Source organism: Mastigoproctus giganteus, chromosome 14 (genome assembly GCF_048544385.1).
Source record: "Mastigoproctus giganteus isolate SK-2022 chromosome 14, ASM4854438v1, whole genome shotgun sequence".
Lineage (NCBI taxonomy): Eukaryota > Metazoa > Arthropoda > Arachnida > Uropygi > Thelyphonidae > Mastigoproctus > Mastigoproctus giganteus.
The window spans coordinates 67,554,304-67,576,894 of NC_143588.1; the positions used below are offsets into that span (position 1 = coordinate 67,554,304).

Consider the following 22,591-nt stretch of genomic DNA (forward strand, 5'->3'; position numbering starts at 1 on the left):
ATTAGTCCAAGAAGAGCAGCACCCATTGATTACCACCCTCTGTCTTCTCGCACGTACCCATCCTTTTATCCATTGTAGCAATTTACCCTTAATACCATTCTGCTGCAATTTGTACAATAGTCTTCCATGCGCAACAGTGTCAAAAGCTTTCCTGAAATCCAAATATATGATATCAAAATTGTTTTTTGCATCCAGTTCCTTTGTAACCACATCATAATATCCTATCAAATTTGTCAGACAAGACTTTCCCTTTAACAAACCCATTCTGTGTGTGAATTATTGCTGCAGTCTTATCTAGATGATCCTGCAATGCATCTTTAACCAGCGACTCCATTATTTTACCCGGAACAGAAGTTAAACTTAACTGGTCTGTAATTACTTTACTCTTGTCACCCTTAGATCTCCCTTTGTGAATTGGGGATAGATTTGCATATCTCTAATCCATGGGAACTTCCCCTGAGTCCAAGGATATTCTCATAATTATGGCTAAGGGTTTGCTTACTTCCTCTGCCGTCTCCTTTAATATAACTGGATAGATCCCATCCACCCCAAGTGCCTTTCTTATGTTTAACTTCAACAATTCTCCTCCACTTTGCTCTCAGTTATTACAAAATCATTAAGCACCCTGCTACAATTTGATAACCTTCTGCTATTTTCATACCTTAATAACTCCTCATGTGTGAATGTAGATGCAAAATAGTCATTGTCTGTTTGCTATCTGAGCAGGATCATCAACAGTTGAACCATCGATATCAAGTGGACCAATCAGATTCATCCCCTTCCTTTTGGAGTTTATATAAGTAAAGAAATCCTTGCTGTTTTTTCTTAGCATCCTTTGCCAAAGATTTCTCGTAATCTGCCTTCGCCTGCCTAACCTCCTTTGTGACCTGATTACAGACTAGCTTATACCTGCCATAGACTTCTGAGTCACTTGATAATTTATATGCATCCCATGCATTTTTATTCTCTGTCACGAGTCTCATTAGTTTATTTGATAACCTTGAACAATATTTCTTAATAGGTATGAAACTTTTAGTAGCTTCCACGATTAATTCCTTGAATGCTTCCCACTTAGAATTTACTGTTGGTAACATCGTCAGTCGATTCCACTGTATAGAATTTAAAAACTGTCTGAGACCACTGTACTCACCTTTACGGAAGCAAAAACCCTTTTCTTTACCCCTGATGGTAATTATATGATGGTAAGTATATGGAGCTTATGGTTTTGTATGCTGGTGGTTTTAAAATTGGCTACCCACAACTTGATGGATGGCATGTTACAAACATAAAATGTCATTGAAAATTAAGTTATATTGTAAAGATAGACTTACTTTTGAAAATCCACTGCATGAATTGATATTTGATGCTCTAACACTCCATAATGAATTAATCTTCTTAACTTGTATTTGTCAATGATATACAGGAATTTTGCTAGTAGGGAAAAGGAAGTGATTATTCCTTTGTATAAGTCAGTGGTCAGGCCATGCCTTGAGTACTGTGTACAGGTCTGGATTCCTCAATTTAAGAAGGATGTAGATTGCTGGAGTGAGTACAGAGAAAGGCAACAAGGTTAGTGAGGGGAACGAAGGGGTGGTTTTACCAAGAAAGGCTTAAGTGCTGCAAATTGCAGCATCTGGAGACTAGGCAGCTGTGAGATGATCTTATTGAGGTGTATAAGGCCTTGAATGGGTTGAGCAGGCTCAATTCTGATGGGATTCTTCATCTTGCTCAGAATGAGGAGGCATAAATTCAAATTGAGGAAAGACAATTGTAGAACAGATGTGTGGAAATTTGCCTTTAGCCAGCTGGTAGTTGATTGCTGAAACAAACTTCCATCTGTCATGGAAGTTTGATTAAATTTGGTTAAAGATAGATTAAATAAATTTAAGGAGGAACTGATAAACTTTTAGAGGGAATGGATGTGTGAAATGTTTTTTTTTTTTTTTTTGTTTTTTTTGGCTGATGTTACATAAGCTTGCTTTCTTACATCACATGCCTGTACCTGGAAAAAAATGCTGTGCATGGAGAAAAACACTAACAAAAATTGGTAGTTGTTTCTGATGAGCCCATATGATGCAAATAATTTTCTGAAAAAATGAAGTCATCCACATTGAAAATTAATGCTGCATGGTTAAGTCATTTTACATTTCAGGCATAGCCTCTTTCAGTGAGCATATTGGGTTTGCTACTTAATGTATCGATCTCGTATTGTGGAGACACTTTGCCATAAGTTGCCTTCGTATTGTACCACTCTAAATAAATGCTACTGCTCCAGTAGAGAAGTATATTGCTTTTATTTAAAGCTTATGCCATTACCCAGACCCTAGTTTTGATTGTGATTAGAGTCTCACTGTTGGGCAATTATGCACTGTGAAGACCTGAGTAACCCAGTGACAAGATATATCCACAATATTTGAGATTGCAAGATCGTGCAGTAAGTAAAGTTAGTATTTAGTATTAGTAATGGCCGCATGGTGCAAGAAAGCCTATGGCTTATGCTGCACCAGCCAAAAAAAAAAAAAAAAAAACCAAATAAAAGTTGTCTATTTTAAGTCTAGGGTTGTGCAGTCAGTAGAGTAGTACAGTTTAGAGTAGTTTAGTACCAGGGTAACTCATGGCAAAATACCTCCACAATATGAAATTAATACACTAAGTAGCAAACTCAGTATGCTCATAGCTGTGTACAGAAAGAGGTTATGCCCAACATGTATAATGAATGTATAGCTTGAAGCTTTTTCCCTAGACTTGACTATGTCTACTTTACTTTCTGCACCATCTCACATATTGTGGTCATATCTCATCACTGGGTTGCTCAGGTCTTTGCAGTGCCTACCTGGGTTTCGACTCCAATCACAGTCAAAACCCAGGTCTAGGTAGTGGCATATACTTTAAATATAAAACAATATATTTCTCCATTGGAGCATTGCCTTTTATTTGTAGTAGTGCAATAACACAGCAATTTGTGACAAAGTGCCTCTACAATATGAGATTAATGTACTAAGTAGCAAACACCCTGTTTGCTAATAGCTGGAAACGAAAAGAGGCTATGACTTGGGATGTTGAACTTTATATAGCTTTTCATAGCTTGATGCTTTTGCCCTAGGCATAAGTATGTCTGCACTACCTTGTGATATTGAATTTTTGTATTTTGTATAAAATGCTTAAATTTTTTTTTCAGGATCGTGAAGCCTGGATCTCAGCTATAGAACAGCAAATTTTAATTAGCCTTCAAGGGAATGAAAGCAGTAAGTCAAAGGTAGGGTAGCTTTTTAATTCGTGTTATTTATTATTGGATGAGAAACAAAGTGAAAAGCATGTTTTAAAAATGTAAAAGTGTGATAAAAAGCAGAATGTGATAAGAAGCAGTCTTTTTGAATGTTCCTTTTTTTTTTTTTTTTTTTTTTTGTTAACTAAAACCCCAAACATGAAAGATATTAGAACCTGTAGTACGTGGGTTGAAAGTTAAGAAGCCTGAAGATAACTTACTTTTTTTTTTAAATTAGTTAATCCAAAATTTATTTTACCTTGTATTGAACAGTAGCATAGAAAAAAATAGCTATGCTTAAATTTTTTTTAGTAACTTCTACCTATGCCAGCAAATATGCTCCATTGTTAGATGTACAAGATCCTTATGGCCTTGGTTGCTTTAGTACCTCAGAAAACCCCAGCCTAAACCAGAAGCAAGGAGTCATACTTTTATCAATTTATGGCATGAATTCTGCAAGGAATTCTTTTAAACACACAGACAAGGTTGCTTGTTGAAAAATGCTTTTAAATTTGCCCTCTTTGTTTCATCCTTGGAGTACTGTCAACTTATTGATTTACTCACATAAGCATCATTGAAAATGTCAGAAATACTTAATTCTTTGAAATGGAGGACAACTACCATAAAAAAACTAGTGATCCATTGCTAACAAAGAATTTTGTGGTTGCTATAATAATGAAACTCTTAAGATCCTGCATGCCATGTGATCAACTCAAGGTATAAAGAGAAACTTTAATTAGCAATCTAAATTAAAACAGAAGTGTCAAAATGGTTAAAAGTAAACAAGTGTGTAAAATCCAAGAAAAAAAAAAATTGATAAAGTAAAATAAACTAATTCTAATAAAGGTTGGGGGGGGGAACTGCACTTATGTATTGGAGGTACATTGGCACTTTTCCAATCCAATGGAATCACTCCCGAATCCAATCCAGTGATGCTCTCATAATTAGCTTCAATGCACTCACTTGCCACCTCTCTTAAGATTATAGGGTATATGCCATCAACCCCAGGAGCCTTACTGGCCTGTAGGCTTGAAAGTTTTTTCATTAAATAAACATGTGAAATTTCAACATCATTAATTACATTTTTTTCAACTTCACTCCCATAATTTCTCATTGATACAAAGGGTTTTCTTCTGTAAATATCAATGCAAAGTAGCTGTTGTTCATCTGCAACTTCAGCTGGGGCATATAATACTATCCCACGCCCATTACATAAGGGTCAGATATGGTTTGTCTGTCTCTTTTTTGCATTTATATATGTGAAGAATTCCTTATCCCCATGCTTTGCTCTCTTTGCCAGTGATTTCTCATAATCTGCCTTTGCCAGCCTAATCTTTTCTGTGGCACTATTACAATATTTTCACCTCATCATGTGATTTCAGTTTACTACATAATGGCTCTTCCATAAAACTCCCCCTTTTTAACCCCCCACCCACACCCGTGGCCTGCCGACCGGGCTAGCCGAGTGGGTGAAGTACCTGCCCGGCAACCCAAAGGTCGCGGGTTCGATTCCCGCCTCGGGCTTGGATCAAAGTACTGCAAAAACCTTGGGAGGTGCAATATGGCCACAGAAGCCGATGCACCAACAACTACCAAATAAAAAAAAAAAAAAAAACACCCGTGGCCACTGCCAAAAGTTAGTCAGTCTGGCAACTAACTTTGGGCAGTGGTACCAAGATTTGAAACAAATTTTTTTAAACCCGTGCTTAGCTATTGAAATGCCAAGATTCTGGCAGTCTGACTTTGTGATTTGCTGTGTATATAAAGCTGAGTAACCTGTCATTTTTTTTTTTTTTTTTTTTTTGAATTTTATATCATTCAGTCTGTAGTGGATCAAGTGTACCTCATTGGCTGTGATATTTTACCTTTGGGACTTGGCAATTACCATCATTATATGATAGTTACCCATTCATTTTCATACTATTTCCTGTTACTCCTTGTTTCTTTAGGTTTAGTTAATATTTACTTTAACAATGTGTTTTGCTTGGCTTTACATTCAGTTCACTTTACAGGTGTATTCGTGCACATATTCACACATGCACCAGTGCTAAACTTAACATGTTATATACAACAGTTATAGAATAGATAAATGTCTTGAATGCTCAGCTACTAAGTGAGTAAGCTTGTTCTCCTGGATGAATTTTGCTCTTACTTTATAGATTCATATGGAATAGTTGCTGTAGCTACCTTCATGTGGCCTCATTAAATAGAGCAAGCACTGCTGCAAACAATGCATATCTAAGTTCTATACCTAAAATCCTCCAGCTGAGCACAGCATGCTTGGTGGAAGGGGGAAGACCTAATCATCAGGACAGTGGAATCCTCTCTGCTCCATACTAGACATGGGCATGTATAAGACATATCTCTGCAATAGACATTTATGGAAAGTCATGCCAACATTTTACAGTACACTATCTGCTAAGCAGATGGGCATGCCTTCTCTTGCCTTGAGCAATCTGTACAAAGGAACCAGTTACCTGTTCAATTGATGTGGAAGTTATTATGACAAGCACTGCAACTGCTGAAACCAGGTAGCTGTTTACTTATGATGCATCAATAACCAGGTATAGTGAGGTGATGGACACTGCCTTTTCGTGGGGAAATCACGTGCCTGATTAGCAATGAAATATGTAATTATGCAGCTGAGGTCTAGGAAGGGTTTGGCCCATTTAGCAGGGTTGGGATAGAGGCTGATCCACTCAGGCCCCAGTTTAGGGAGTGTAAAATTCTCAGCATTCCTGTTTATCTCATTGCACCACTGGAATCCAGTTTTGTTTGTAATGGGCAGAAACTACTGGGGCTTTCTACTTGTCTACTGTAGGAGACCTGATATTTCTGTTTATCTGCTCCTGAGACTGAACAGTAATGTTTAATTTCTGGGAGACACTCTGATGACCAAATAAAAATGGAATAAAATAAAAATAAATGTAGTTTCTCTGAAGTTATTACAGCAAAATAATATTGTACTTTATATTTTACACCAATCTCCTTTGTCTTTTCTTTCTCATCTGTAGTGTAATTGAAGAAAGGACAAGCATTATACAATTTGTATATGTTCTTGTTTATACTTCTGCACAACCACCAGATCAGTGGAGTTCACAATAAATCAATCAATACAAAAGTTAATTGTATTTAGCAGTCATGGGATTAATGAATAAAATTTTTTTTTTCCATTGTCCATCTGAGATAGCTACACTAGTAGATACTCATTTATCATGGGTTTTAAATAGGCATTCATAGCTATTTAAAACCCATGTCTCTTCTTATAAGGAAGCTTTCCCCTCCTCCCCTTCTTTTCTAGTGTGAAAATTTCAGAATGCTAATCTAAAAATATGTTATCACCATGAGAGTAATACAATACTTTTTTCAGCTTACCTAAAAACATTTATAATAAAATTTTAAGTGTATATGTATATATTAGTATTAGTAGTGGAAGTGATGCAAGAAAACAAGCTTATACAGCAGCAAACATTAATAAGGAATAAATATTTTTATTCCATTGTCCATTTTAGATAGCTACGCTGGTGGATGCTGCATCAATACAAGCTATCAGAATGAATGTGCCTGGAAATACTCATTGTGTAGACTGTGATTCACAAAGTAAGGAATATTTGAACTTTATATGTATAACTTTTTCCTCTTCATAAGAATTCATTATGCGGAACTTTAAATTATTAATTGTACTGTACTGTTTATGTAATATTGCAAAATTGCTAGGTTTATACAGTCTTATAGTTTCTCTTTGACAGTTTTGTAAATATTTAGGGATTAGCTAAAACTGTTACTAATAAGTTAGTAGTTTTAGTTTATAATAGGCTATTTTAATAAAAATAAAATTTTAGTAGAGGTTCAATTTACAAAAACCATACATATTTAAGATGTGTTGCCCCTTCCTGCTGGGCAGCATGAAACAATTTCATTTCAGTTTGGGAAAAACCTTGTTATTTGAGTATTGGATGGCAAACTGTTATTAAATATGATTATATTTAAATTAATTAATATTTATCTTGATGTCACCAAAAACTCACTCAGCAGCTTGTTTCACTAGTCACTCATTGTATAAATGAAAAAATTCTATATGTTTGGTGGGCCAGACTTTCAGCTACATCAGTAAACACTATGGTCTTAGGAATTTGCAACAGAAAATCTGCTCCCAGACAAACATCTGCTAAGCCACAATTTACCAAATTTTCTTTGAAAGCCACATTGCTTCTGCCTTATTAACTTTTCATTAAAGAGTTCCCTGGCTGCATATTGGCTCATGCAGGTGAGTCCCTGGAATATGTGTAAACCTGTGGCAGTGAATTTTCTGAATGCAGGTGAGCTACATATATTGAGTTGCAGTGGTCATGAGCTCTGTGGCATGAGTTTTAAGTGGAATTTTGAAATTCTATAAAAACTATGCATTTAACTTTTTAAATATTAATATGTTCTTTTGATTTAATTGTCCAACATTATAGTGAAATTATTGTCAAAAACCAAATCAGAATTAAAAAAAAAAAAAAAAAATGATGGTAAGAAATTATGAAAAAAATAAATAAGCCTGTTGTTACTTTTATTATTTTAAGGCACCTCTATATTTATTTATATATCATATGATTCAGTTTCATCAACTTATAGATCAGAATTACAGAGATTTTATTCAATTTTATGGCCAAATTGGACAATTGTCACTAACAGGTATGAGTTAGTTTTTCTTTTGATTTTCAAAGCTATTTTGTTATTGGCGTGTATTACAAATGATGCGTATTATCACTTGGAAACACAGATGAGACATTATAGCACCTATTTGAAGGTTTCTAGAGAGTTTGTACATAATTGGATACATTATATGAAATTAATATTAGCATTAGCCATTTAGTGCAAGGAGGCCGAGACATTAGCTGCACTAGCAAGTGTATGGAGAGAATTGTCTGTTTCATTCTTCTCTTTCTTGGTGATTCCCTTCTACTTCTCTCTCTCTCTCTCAGGGTAACTCGGAAATTTTTTTTAGCTGGTGCAGCATAAGCCTCTGGCTTCCTTGAACTATATGGCTAGTAATAATAATAATGTGTTCCAGTGGCATAAGCGTTTTACCCATTGAAGAGGATCACTGGAAGATAAAGAATTATTCCATTTGAATCAAAAACGACCCTGTCATTCAAATCAAAAACGATTCGAATGCCAGGGTCAATTGAAAAAGTGCAGGAAATCATTACCAGTGACCAATATCCAACACTCCAAATGATTTCAGAAGATCTGTGTATTAATAAGGAACATTCAACAAATAATAACTCAGTATTTGAAGAAAACAAAAATCTTGGCACAGTCTGTTCCACATTCATTAACAAGACGGTCAATGACAGGTGCAAATTGAGCACTGAAGAGAACTCATTGAGGCTGCTGAATACAAACCCAACTTCCTGAATTCGATTGTTACCTGTGATGAGAGGTGATATTTCCATTATGACCCCACAATGAAGTAACAAAGTGTAGAGTGAGTCAGCAAACTCTCCAAAAGCCAAAAAGGTTTGTCAATAAAGGTCAAATAAAAAAACCATGCTCATCACTTTCTACGACAGCAGGGGAATTGTGCACAAAGAGTTTGTACTCAATGGCCAAAGTGTTACTGCTGCCTACTATCTAGACGTTTTGAAACATTTGTTGCAGAGAATCCATCATGTGCAGCCTCAGTATGGAGAAGACAGCAGTTGGCTCCTTTTTCATGGCAAGCCACAAGGCTTCTCATTGTTCAGAAGTTTTTGGCTAGCAAAAAAGTCTGCGTACTGCCATGTCCACCCTATTCACCAGACTTAGCCCTGTGTGACTTCTTTTTATTCTCAAAGCTCAAGGCACCACTGAAAGGCTGTTATTTTGATGATGTCAATACCATTCGAAGAGCCATGATAGAACGTTGAACATCATACCAGTTATGGCCTTCCACCAGTCATTTCAGTCACTTTGTGTTTGTTGTATGCAGTCTGTGGATACAGGAATTAGTTACTTTGAATAAACCAAGGTTAGTTTACTCATACATGGGAACAGGCACCATTTAATATATCCAAATAATTAACAGACACTATCTGTTTCTGTTAGTTTCTGCCAGTTAGTTGAACCTAAAGATAGGCCAAAAGGCCCTAATTGTAAAAAAAGGTAATGAAGGGAAATTTTTATCAGCATGACCCACACTTGTAGGTTAGAAGGAATTTATTTTGTAGAAATGGTATTCATTTAAACAAAGGTGGTGCAAAGATTTTTGTCAGTATCATTCAGGATACATTTAAGGATTCAGAGAAACTACTAGTTAGTGGGTAGAAGGGTAATATTGATACTCATTTATCTGATGATATGGGTGAAAGTAATGCTTGCACTCACCTCAAGAATCCTTGTTTGTTGCCCCAACAGCCAATGTTGGCAGGCTGCTCTGAGGGTAGCTACATTACAAATAAGCAGGATGATATAGATAAGGAAATAAGCTTAAATAACTTCAAGGGGTGTGTCAGGGTAGTAAACTATAGAAGAATGCTTAGTCTTAACTGTGTCTACTGTAACGCCAAGGGTGTTGTCAATAAAATTACTAAACTCCTGGTTAGGACAACTAATGCTAACATAATAGGGCTAACAGAAATGTGGTGCCACCCAGAAATTGGGGTTGACGAGTTCCACTGTGGTATTTAGGGAAGATAAAAGAGGTAGTGGAGTCATGCTCCTTATTAAAGGCATCCAGAGTGTGAAAAGAGCTTTTGCCGAGTCTGACTAATGAGAGTGGGAGTAATCTACAGACAAGAAGATTGTGAAGAGTATGATAAGAGTCTCTATGTGCAAATAGAATGGGCAAGCAAGTGTGAATGTCTTATTATCAGATACTTCAATCTGCTCCACATTGATTGGAGTAAATGGGAAGGAAACGCCTTGGGATTAATTTTTTTTTTAAAATAAACTAGATGATTATTATTTGTACCAGCATGTTAGAGAAAATGCTAGGGGTGAGAGTATTCCTGACATCATTACTCATGAATTAGGTGACATCACAGGACTTAAAATACAGGAACTATTGGCAGGTAGTTATCATGGAGTCATCAGTTGGAAGATGAAGAAAGATGTTGCAGTAATTAAAAGCATGGGTTTTAATTTCAGAAGTGGGGACTTTCACAATTTAAGACATTGTGTCATCTATTAATTGGGCAAATAGCAGAGTATGGTGAATGTATTTGAATTATGGATTACCTTTAAACCAAAAACGACAGAAGCATGAATGCATACATACCATTAAGAAAATATTGCAGAGGAGGATGCTAAAATGGTCGAATGTGGAGCTGGTCTAAAAAATAGAGCAGAAAAGGATAGCATGGAATAGTTACAGAGCATTGAAAAGTACTGAAGCCTACAACAGCTACAAGTTTATTCATAATAGTACCACAGACAAGATTAGAGAGGCCAAAGCTGTGTACAAGAGAGCACTGGTTAAAAGAGCCAAAAATTGGGGACAAGGAATTTTTCATGTATGTGAATAAAAGGAAGAAAAAAGAGAATCAGATCGGACCCTTGTGCACTGGGTTTAAGAAAGTCTTAGCCAACCCACTAATGTTGCATATGAATTGAACAAGTGCTTTGCACCTGTCTTTACTAGAGAAAGATCATTTATGCAGAGAAGAGGCTGCAAGAGTGAGGCTGAGTCATATGAAATTAGTGATTTCAAAATTACAGATGACTATTTATTAGTAAAACTTTCGAGCATAAAGGCAAGTAAGGCTCCCAGCATTGATGGCATATACCCAGTAATTTTGAGGGAGGCCACCAGAGAGTGTATTGCACCATTGAAGTTAATTATGAGGGTGTCTTTGGACTCAGGAGAGATTCCTTTGGATTGGAGAAGTGCCAACATATTGAAGAAAAAAGTCGTGAGGTAGGGTTGAATTTGAAAGTGTCTGCAATTCTGCCCAGACACGATAGGAGGGAGTATATGATGAGAGCCTTGTCGATCAATTCGGCCCTGAAAAGATTGTGCAAGGCTCAAGGGGTAGAATTTTTTTCAGCCTGGGATGTACTTGTTAACAGGAGAGATTGCTTTTACAGGGATGGGATACACTTAAATAGCAAGGGTGCAAGAATATTTGCTGATGCTATCGAGGCAGTGTTAGGTGGGTCGGAAAACTGCTAGCTTGGGGGGGAGACAAAGACTAATAGATTAACAGTAGCCACTGGCAGAGGTGAAAGAGATTCTTGCACTGCTTCTATTGGAATGAGCAGAAGCCTGAAAAACAAGATGCAGGATATTTCAGAGACTGCTGGAAGTCATTGCAGTACAAGTAAACACATGGGTTGTGTTAGGGTAGCTAAGAATAGAAACAGGTGCATGTATACTTGCGTGTACACCAATGCTAGGAGTTTAGTAAATAAATTTGATGAATTTGAGGTATTGCTCGAAACATCAAAGGCAGATATTGTTGGGATATCAGAGACGTGGTGTCACACAGATATAAGGAATGCAGAACTGGAATTTGGGGAGTACAACGTCTACAGAAAGGATAGACAGGATAGGAAGGGAGGAGGGGTTATGCTATTAGTTAAAAAACACATAAAATCCAAGGAAGTGAAGCCAGTCGACATCGATGGACACGGCAGTGTCGAATCAGTTTGGTGTGACATAGGCATAGGTAAATCAAAATTGAGAGTAGGAGTGTGCTATAGGCCTAATGACTCTGATGAGTATAATAAGATACTGTACAGGGAAATAGAATGGGCAGTAAATCAGAGAGTCTTATAATGGGGGATTTTAATTTCCCAGATATTGACTGGAATTTGTGGGTTGGTCACTCACACACTAGCAAGGCTTTTGTGGATTTATTGGATGATTGTTTTCTACACCAGCATGTTTGGGAGGCAACTAGAGGGAGTAATACTCTTGATCTGATTATCAGTAGTGATTCTTCATGCATTAAGAATCTGCAGATAAAGGAACCACTGGGTGGCAGTGATCACAGTGTGCTGAAGTGGGATTTACTCAAGGAGCTAACTACCATCAGAGGTAAAGGGAAGGGTTTTTGCTTTCGTAAAGGCGACTATGATGGTCTGAGACAGTATTTAAATTCTATACAGTGGGACCAACTGATGATGTTACCAACAGCAAATTCAAAATGGGAAGCATTCAAGGAACTAATCTTGGAAGCTACCATGCTTTACATACCAACCAAGAAATATTGTTCAAGGTTCAGGCCTAAATGGTTGTCAGATGAACTAATGAGACATATGGCAGAGAAGAAAAATGCATGGGATACATACAAATTAATGGGTGACATGGAAGCCTATGATAGATATAAGTTGGTCTGTAACCAAGTCACAAAGGAGATTAGGCAGGCAAAGGCAGATTATGAGAAATCCTTGGCAAAGGATGCAAAGAAAAACAGAAAAGAGTTCTTTACCTATTTAAACTCAAGAAGGAAAGGGATGAATCAGATTGGTCCACTGGATGTTGATGGTTCAACAGTTGAGGATCCTGCTCAGGTGGCTAACAATCTAAATGAGTATTTTGCATCTACATTCACACATGAGGAGTTATTCAAGAAGGGGAATGCCGTAGGTGAAGTAAACATTGGCAGTGAGCTAGATGATTTTCTAATAACTGAGAGGAAAGTGGAGGAGAAATTGTTGAGGATAAACATAAAAAAGGCACCTGGGGTGGATGGGATCTATCCAGTTATATTAAAGGAGGCAGCAAAGGAAGTAAGCAAACCCCTAGCCATATGCTAATGCTTGGTGTCAGACGTTAACTGCAAAATTGCATTTTTGTTTTGAGACAACTTTTGTTTAACTTTATACAAATAACAATGCATAACATGTCATAGAAATGTATTTCTCTAGTAGTTCACAAGTTAGCATGGGCTAGTTAAGAATAGGAACAGGTGCATGTATACTTGCATGTACACCTATGCTAGGAGTTTGGTAAATAAAATTTGATGAATTCGAGGTGTTGATCAAAACATCAAAGGCAGATATTGTTGGGATATCAGAGACATGGTGTCACACAGATATAAGGAATGCAGAAATGGAATTTGGGGAGTACAATGTGTATAGGAAGGATAGACAGGATAGGAAGGGAGAAGGGGTTATGCTATTAGTTAAGACACATATAAAATCCAAGGAAGTACAGAGCAGTGTCGAGTCAGTTTGGTGTAACATAAGCACTGGGAAAGCAAAATTGAGAGTAGGAGTGTGTTATTGACCTAATGACTCTGATTGAGTATAATAAACAACTGTACAGAAAAATAGTGTGGGCCAGTAAATCAGTTTGTCATATAATGGGGGGATTTTAATTTCCCAGATATTGACTGGAATATGTGGGTTGGTCACTCACACACTAGCAATGCTTTTGTGGATTTATTGGATGATTGTTTTCTACAGCAGCATGTTTGAGGAACAACCAGAGGGAGTAATACTCTTGATCTGATTATCAGTAGTGATTCTTCTTGCATTAAGAAGCTGCAGATAAAGGAACCACTAGATGGCAGGCGCCTCCGTAGCCAGGTGGGAAGGAGCAGCAGTGCGTAGCACACGCTCCTTGATTAGACCGGGGTTCGAGCCCGTCACCACCAAATGCGGAGGATGCGGAAAGGTCATGGAATGACCACCGCATATCCCGGAGCAATATGGCCTTAGTTGCTAATGCTCCTAAAAACCAAAAAATAACAATAAAAAATAACAATAACTAGATGGCAGTGATCACGGTGTGCTGAATTGGGATTTACTCAAAGAAGTAACTACCATCAGGGGTAAAGGGAAAGGTTTTTGTTTTTGCAAAGGTGACTATGGTGGTCTGAGACAGTTTTAAATTTTATACTGTGGGACCAACTGATTATGTTACCAACAGCAAATTCAAAATGGGAAGCATTCAAAGAATTAATCTTAGAAGCTACTAGGCTTTTCATACCAACTAAGAAATATTGTTCAAGGTTTAGTCCTAAATGGATGTCAGATGAACTAACAGACGCGCAGCAGAGAAGAAAAATGTATGGGATACATATAAATTAACAGGTGACACGGAAGCCTATGAGTGGGCCAGTAAATCAGACCAGCTTATATGATAGATATAAGCTGGTCTGTAACCAAGTCACAAAGGAGATTAGGCAGGCAAAGGCAGATTAGGAGAAATCTTTGGCAAAGGATTCAAAGAAAAACAGCAAAGAGTTCTTTACTTATGTAAACTCTAGAAGGAAGGGGATGAATCATATTGGTCCACTTGATATCAGTGGTTCAAATGTTGATGATCCTGCTCAGGTAGCTACCAAACTAAATGAGTATTTTTCATCTACATTCACACATGAGGAGTTATTCAGGGAAGGGAATGGCAGAGTTGTATTAAACTCTGGCAGTCAGCTAGATGATTTTGTAATAACTGAGAGCAAAGTGGAGGAGAAATTGTTGAAGATACATCAAAGAAAGGCACCTGAGGTGAATGGGATCTAGGTGGAAACTGAAGTTTAACATTAACAAATGTAAAGTACTGCATATGGGAAGCAGTAATGCCACAGTAACATATCAACTGTGTAGTACTACACTGACGGTGGTTGAGAATGAAAAGGACCTGGGGTAATTGTGCAGTCAGATATGAAGGTTTCTGAGCAGTGAAGATGGTCTGCAAGAGTAGGTCATAGTGTCTTGTCAATGATATACAGGAATTTTTCTAGCAGGGATAAGGAGGTGATTATCCCCTTGTATAAGGCAGTGGTCAGGCTACACCTTGAGTACTGTATACAGGTCTGGGGGGCCTCATTTTAAGAAGGATTTAGAGATGCTGGAACGAGTACAGAGAAAGGCAACAAGATTAGTGAATGGAATGAAGGGTTGCTCTTATGAAGAAAGGCTTAATTTTTGCAAATTACAGTGTCTGGAGACTAGGCACCTGCGAGCTGGTCTGATTGAGATGTATGAGGCCTTGAATGGATTGAGCATGCTCAGTGCTGATGGGATTCTTCCTCTTGCTCAGAATAATTGCCTGAGGGGACATAAATTCAAATTGGGGAAGGACAGTTGTAGGATAGATGTGCGGAAGTTTGCCTTTAGCCAGCGGGTGGTTGATAGCTGGAACAAACTTCCACATATTGTAGAAGTTGATAGCTTAAATAGATTCAAGGCAGAACTAGACAAACATTTGGAGCAAATGAATGGGTGAAATGAGAATTTTTTTTTATTTATTTATTTTTTATTTGCTGATGCTGTATAAGGTTGCTTTCTTGCATCATATGCTAATGCTAATAAACACATTTCTGATAAATCAAGAAAATGTCAAATGACTTTTTCTTGGTTAATTACAAATACTACTTTACTACAAAATGATTTTGTAGTTAATGTTGTTTGACACTAAACTCTCGATATCACGAATACATAAAAATAGTTCCAACAGCGAAGTTGGTAACTACAGACCAGTTAGTTTCACTTCAGTGGTAGGGAAAATATTAGAAGCAATGATTAAAAGTGCAGTCCAGAGACATTGAAATATCGGGCATTCGAAATAACACACAACATGGTTTTTGTTAAGAGAAAATCATATTTAACTAACTAAATGTGCTATTTTGCCATAGTGACTCATGAGTTGGATATAGGGTACAATTTCCACACAGTTTATTTAGATTTTAGCAAGACACATGACTCTTTTCCTCATAAAAGTTTTCTATATAAGCAGGAACATAGAATGACCTTAAAAATTCTATGATCGATCCCTGGGTGGCTGCAAGGCCGAAGAGTGTTGTGATTAATGGATATTCTTTAGATGGAGGTAAAGTCAGAAGTGTATTCCTCCAAGAATCAGTTCTGGGACCACTGGTTTTTTCTGATTTCATAAACGATATCATTGAAGGGATAGAAGGTGTGATGTCAAAATTTGCAGATGACTAAAAGATTGGTAAAGTAGTTAATGATCAATACCAAGCAGCACTCCTTCAGGATGACTTGAACATACTTCGTGAATGGTCAGAAAACCGGCAGCTGTGTTTTAATGCAGCAAAATGCAAGGTCTTACACTTAGTGAATAGCAACCCAAAATTAAATTTTACACTTGGTGGGGTTGAATTAAAAACAGTAGAGGAAGAAAGCAATCTAGGAGTTGTGATACGGGCAGATTTGAAGTTTCCTGAGAAATGTAAACAGGCAACCAGGAAAGCCCGTGGTGTCCTATCGATGATTTATCGAACATTTTTCTGTAGAGATAGAGAGATCATAGTCTCACTGTATAACATAATTGTGAGACCACATTTGGAATAATGCATTCAAATATGAAGACCTCATCTGATAAAAGACACACTTTTTGAATGAAATCCAAAGATGGGCAGCTCGCATAAGGGCTACCATATGAGGAAAGACTTCGATTATGTGGTCTGCAGAGTTTGGCTACCAATCACCTCAGAGGTGACCTGATTGAGGTTTATAAGGCTCTGAAAAAGGGCTTGTAAAATGAATGAAGACAGAATTTTCACTATTATAATGAATTCCAGAAATAGGGGCCATAAATTCAAATTACATGGGAAGAGGTTTAGATTAGATTGTAGGAAGTTTTCTTTTCGCCGGCGAGTTGGAAATTGCCGGAACAGGTTGCCTTTGCAGGTAGTTGAGGCTGACAGTTTGAATAAATTCAAACATCAACTGGATAGTTGCCTGTGTGTGGAGGAAAGCAAATAATTTGTATTCTTTTTCTTTTCTTTTTTCAGCCAGTGCAGAAAAAACTTCACTTTCTTGCTCACATCTGGTGAGTATGGGCTTGGCACACCCAGGGTCTCTCTCTCTCAGGGTAACTAGGGAATTTTTTTTTGGGCTGGTGCAAAATATAGCTAATAATAATAAATAATAATAATGATGACTATTACTATTATCAACAGTTTAGTAGGTTACTGGCAGAATCATAATTATCCCAATAGATAGCAACCAGGAGACAATTATAAACAAATAAGATGCAAATTCTATACATATAGCAAGGGCTGGAGTAGAAGCAGGAATTCAATAAGCAGATGATAGTTTAGACAGAGTGAAGGGTAGAAATAGTACCCCAGTTGCCCTCAAATTGTTCTAATAGTTCATGGTGTATAAAAATTTGTAAGCACATAATTTTAGAAACTGAGGGAAGACAAACACAAAACATTAGGACCTAACTTTTGATAAGCTACAGCTGCAGATTTTATGTATGAGTACAGTGGTTATTTTACAAACATCTCACCAAAAATCAGGCAACTCCCTTATATTATACAGTGTTTCAGGATTTAATTTTCCTTTAGTTCAACTACATTACTTGGTAATGCTGGTTGATTGACATCATCTTTCACAAAACCCCATATATAGAAATCCAGTAGTACCAAGTCTGGAATTGTGGACGCGAATGAATGGGACTCGAACAACCAACCGATCTATTTTGGGGGTGCTGATCCAGGCAGTTCTCTCACATCTTGATGATAATGAGGTGACATGCCATTTTGTTGAAAGGGCAATCATTCACTGGGGTGTCATCAGCACTTATTTGTGGTATCAGAAAGTTCTCAAGCACATTGAGATAAACAACTCTGGTGATAATTTCTTTTTTCATGAAAAATGAAATGCCCATAAACATTCTCCAACTCAAAGCACAGAACAAATTGGTTTTTGGGCTGTCACAAACATGTTCAACTAAGTACCTACCTTGTTTTTCTATGCCCCAAACACAAATATTATATGTGTTGAAATGTGGATTCATCACTGAACATGACATGCTTGAGCAGGTCATTTCGTTGTCTTCATTTGTGATTGCATGCACCACTTGATAATGTTAAAGTTTCAGCTGCAGACTTAGTTCATGACTTGTATATGTTGATTTTCTCCAGCTTCTCAAGAACATATGACTCACTTCCTTCACTGTTTCATCACTCACACTTAGTTCACCTGTCTTCTTTGCATGAGTCACACATCCCATATTCATGAAATTTCTGTGCCACTGATAGACTGAATTTCTGCTGGGAGGATCCTTTGTAAAACAAGTGCAGAATCATTTCCAAACTGTTGTTATTTACTTTATTTCCTGAAACCAAAAGAAACACTGTGTTTTTTTTGGCACAGGTGAAATCTGCCATGTTTTTGATGCTACTATAGTGTCTCTGGTTGGGGCTGACACAACTACTAATTGTTTTAAAAAAAACTTCACTACATGGCTATCTTTTATATACCCATATAAAGATAGCCACAATAGTGAACCACATACCCATTCATTTTATCTACAACACTGTTATCAGCATACAAAGTTGTTAATCTACTTTTTAATAACCATCTGTGTGCACATGCATGTGTGTGTGTGTATATATATACTCCACAGCACCTATACATCGAAAACGTATACACAGGTGCTTACTGCACAGTGTATACATACATACATCGAAAACATGTGCATGTGTACTTGCAAAAGAGTTAAACACTTTAAGTTGTAACACTTTGTAGTGTATTGGCACACAGTGACCTTGAAAGTGCATATCGGAAGAACTGCACTTCAACTATGATGCCAATGGAAAGTGCATATTACATACTGAGAAATTATAACCAAAATTCTGCATTCTGAATAGAATAAAGTGTATGTTTTATTCAGAATGCATGTAATATGTTTTCTCTGAATTGAGTGCCTTTTATTTTTTTTTACATTGATTTTAGGGTGATTGACAGTATTCCAATATCTGTATAACTTTTTTTATTTTTATGGAACATTACTGAAATGATTTTTGTTGGTAATCACTCCTGCAACTTTATTTTGCATCAGTTTTTTAATTGCAGGCTGCTTGTTTCCAATTTTAATGAATGCCAAAGGAGATGAAAGAATTAATTATCCTTATACAAATAAAATAATATAATTAATAAAGCTAATTTTAAAAAAAAGTTAATCATGTGGATAAACTGGAAAAAGTAGGCAGCTGATGCTGCTGACTGGGCAAATTACCAATGTTGCTGACACAATGTTGCTTCTCTTTACCTAAGCTCATGTAAACAGAATTAATTTGCTCATTTAATTTGGTACTTCATGTTTGTTTAGATTTATCATCCAAAAACTAGCCATTTTCAGGTCCTGAAGTGACCAGCGTTTGTATGTTGAACTTGCAATAAATTTACCAAAATAAGTTATTATTGACAGCTTTTTTATTATATAAAAAATAAAACTGTCAAAGGATCCAAAATGTATTAAAAAAACAAGCAATAAAACTCTTAGCTTTTGAACTGCACATGAAAATTTATGACCTTCAATTGTTCTTATTAAGTTGCAATTTATCAGATTGTTGTCTATAAGCTTATCCAGAGCTGGCCCCAAAATTTGTGGGGCCTTGTTCAAGAATTACTTGTGGGGCCCTGGTGTCCTGTGCAAAACTTATACAGAGTGATTTTGTAATAGTTATTTTTTTTTTAATTTTTCAAATTTTACAGTAACTAAGAAATAATTAAATAATTTTATATTATATTGAACAAAAATTTTAAATATGAATAATAAACAATATTGTTTTGACCACTTGAGAGCAGGGACGTGTTCAACAGAACTGGTTGAACATGCTTGTGGCCAGCACTGGCTTATCTTATCATTATATCTGGGGCCACTCATGTTTCATGAGTTTTTTGTGACAAGGTACTAAAATACTGAAAGTGTAAATTTGACTTACACCACTCTGATTCTCAGCAGCTTATATAATGGGCATTTTCAGTGTTTATTACAGAATGTTAGAACTTATTGAGTTCTAACACAAAATGAGTTTAGCTAATCATATATTTTGCTAAGGATCATTTAAGAATGTCTGCATTTTATTAAGTACTCTTCTCAGTTTAATATTTTTATTTAAAACAGTTCTCTCTCTCTCTCTCTCCCCCCCCCTCTCCCTGTTTTTTTTTTTTTTTTTATATCCTTCATAGATCCAGACTGGGCCAGTCTAAATCTTGGTGTTCTGATGTGTATTGAATGCTCTGGCATACACAGAAATCTAGGTTCCCACATTTCCAGGGTTAGGTCTTTAGACCTAGATGAGTGGCAGTATGTATATATTTATGTATAAAAATGTAAAATCTTAGTAAAAAAATATAATTATGTTTATGTGTATAATTATACAGGTATACAGGGAGGTTTTTTGAGGAGTCTACTCAGATACAATGACAGTGTGTTATTGTATCTGAGTAGCAGCATTTTCTTGTAGGCTGCTCCAGCAATAGCACAATTGGAGTCATTCAGAACTGTGATCAGTGGTACTTCAATATGTGAATGAGCAAATTTTCTTCTTTTAACTGCAAATTATAAAAAAAATTTATTAACTTATTTTCATTTTCCTAACTTAACTGGACTTAACAATTTCTTCAAGATAGGTAAAAGAAGGTAGGAAATGAAGACAAGAGCAAAGTGACTCTGTATCTCTATCAAAAACTTTGCTGTAGATGTTGTGCAACTGATCATGTGACATGATGTGATGTTGTTGCATCATTGGCTTTCACTAATCATGATTGACTGCTTGACCACTGTGCATATCCTGTTTTACCTAACATGAAGTGAGTACTCTTGCTGAGAATTTTAAGGAGAGGGGAAAAAAGTTCATTAAGTGGCATTTATAAATTTTAAAAAAATTATACACTGCTGAGAATAAATGTCCAGGATTCTGAATTTATTGATTAAAAGTAGCCGTAAACTCACTGAAACTCCCATTCAAGGATCGATAGAAAGAGAACAATATAGATACTTTTCCAGGAATCGATATTTTTGAAAACATTGTAATATCAAATATAACAATAAAAACATTCTGATTTCTGTATTAAAATAAAGATCCAGAATATAGGGCATAAAATAACATAGAAAAACATAAAATTTTAAACTAAGATATTAATTTAAAATTTTACATTTTCAGTATGCACCTCTGTTATGAATGCATTTTGTTGGTTGTGCAAATATTGTAGAGGAGAGTGTGTAGTAAATTTAGCAAAGATGCTAGCTCTTAACACATTCTACATGCTGCTACTATTGATGTTGCCAATAAATTGTCCATTTTCTCCTCTTTTCTTACTTTCCCTAACTTTTATCTTAATGAAACTGTTACATTTGGTTAGTTTAGGAAAATGGAGATAAGTTAATAAAATCTTTAGTGCTAATCTGCAGTTAAAAGAAGATAACAGACTTACTTGTACTGCACCATTATATTTCCTTAAACTAGGAAGTGCTTTCAGTTTCCTGTCTCTGCCTCATGCAGTCAATGGAGCTGAATATGTGAAAATGCTAATAAGTGATGCACCATATATGTTTTATCAAAATACAATCCTGAAAAACTTGCTCTCTACATATATATTTTTATAATACACGGTACAATCATTTGTGCCTTGTACTTGCTATAATACTGCAATTTTGAAATTGTGGTATTAAGCAAGTTGTCTTGTTGCAATATGTACAGTGGCTCATTTACCATTATATTTTAATGTTTTATTATATTGTATTATAAAAAGATTATTTTATTTTAGATTTCCACAATTCTTTTATGGAAATTTTTTTACTTTAGATCTCCATATATCCAGAATCCGATCAAGCCCAGGTGAAAGTTGAATCTATGTGGCACAAAGTCATTATACAAAAAGGTAATGGTGGAGATGTGCTACAGGCCCAATGATTGTATGATAAAGCTCTCTTTAACCCCTTCATGGATTATCCCAGGATATCTCATTTTTATTTTTAAAAGTTATTTGGAACTACATGAAATATCTTTTGATAAAAGCAAACAATAATACCTCCAAATTTAGGACTGAAATGTATTTTCTCTGGAATTTATCTGGCTAATTTTGCATTAGCCAGATAAATCCCAAGATTGCTCTGGATTTTCTTATGCCTGGCAGCAGATGACTGGCTTATATTTTACTATATTGTACAGCAATGTCAGAACAGTAGCGCAAGTTCCTATGTGCCGCCAATATGCAAAATAAAATTTGCCGTCCTAAATGCTGAATACTGATAAGCATTAACCAATCAGAAAACAATATCAAAAAATATTTCAGTGCCCTCTTGAACTGCTGCCCATAAGCGATGCTTACCTCGCCTATCCACTTGTAGCTGCCATGCATCAGAATGTAGTTCGCAATTATTGCTTATGGCGGAAGGTTACTGCTTGTGTGTTCCACTTAATTTTTTCAATTCATTTATATAATGAGTAGTGAAGAAGAGATTAGTGACGATTCATATAGTGAATTGGAAACTTCTGGTGAATCCAATTCTGATGAATATGTTTTAGGTTTTGATTCATATTAAGAAGATGGTGATGTCAGTGTTTTAGATGCTAGACAGTGGTGCAAAATTGACTGCACTAAAGACCTCCCTGCCACCTCTAAGATTTCCATTTTCTG

At 36.2% G+C, this 22,591-nt stretch overlaps 1 protein-coding gene across 3 annotated transcripts in view; it reads left to right on the forward strand.

Moving 5' to 3' along the window:
• LOC150075192 (centaurin-gamma-1A-like) overlaps nt 1-22,591 on the forward strand; it is a 287,147-nt gene that overhangs the window by 221,775 nt on the left and 42,781 nt on the right. For all 3 annotated transcript variants that reach the window (XM_090389157.1, XM_090389158.1, XM_090389156.1), the window contains exons 10-12: nt 3,179-3,256; nt 6,778-6,865; nt 20,138-20,255. In XM_090389157.1, the coding sequence (XP_090245283.1) occupies nt 3,179-3,256; nt 6,778-6,865; nt 20,138-20,255 (284 nt within the window). The remainder of the gene's footprint in view (nt 1-3,178; nt 3,257-6,777; nt 6,866-20,137; nt 20,256-22,591) is intronic.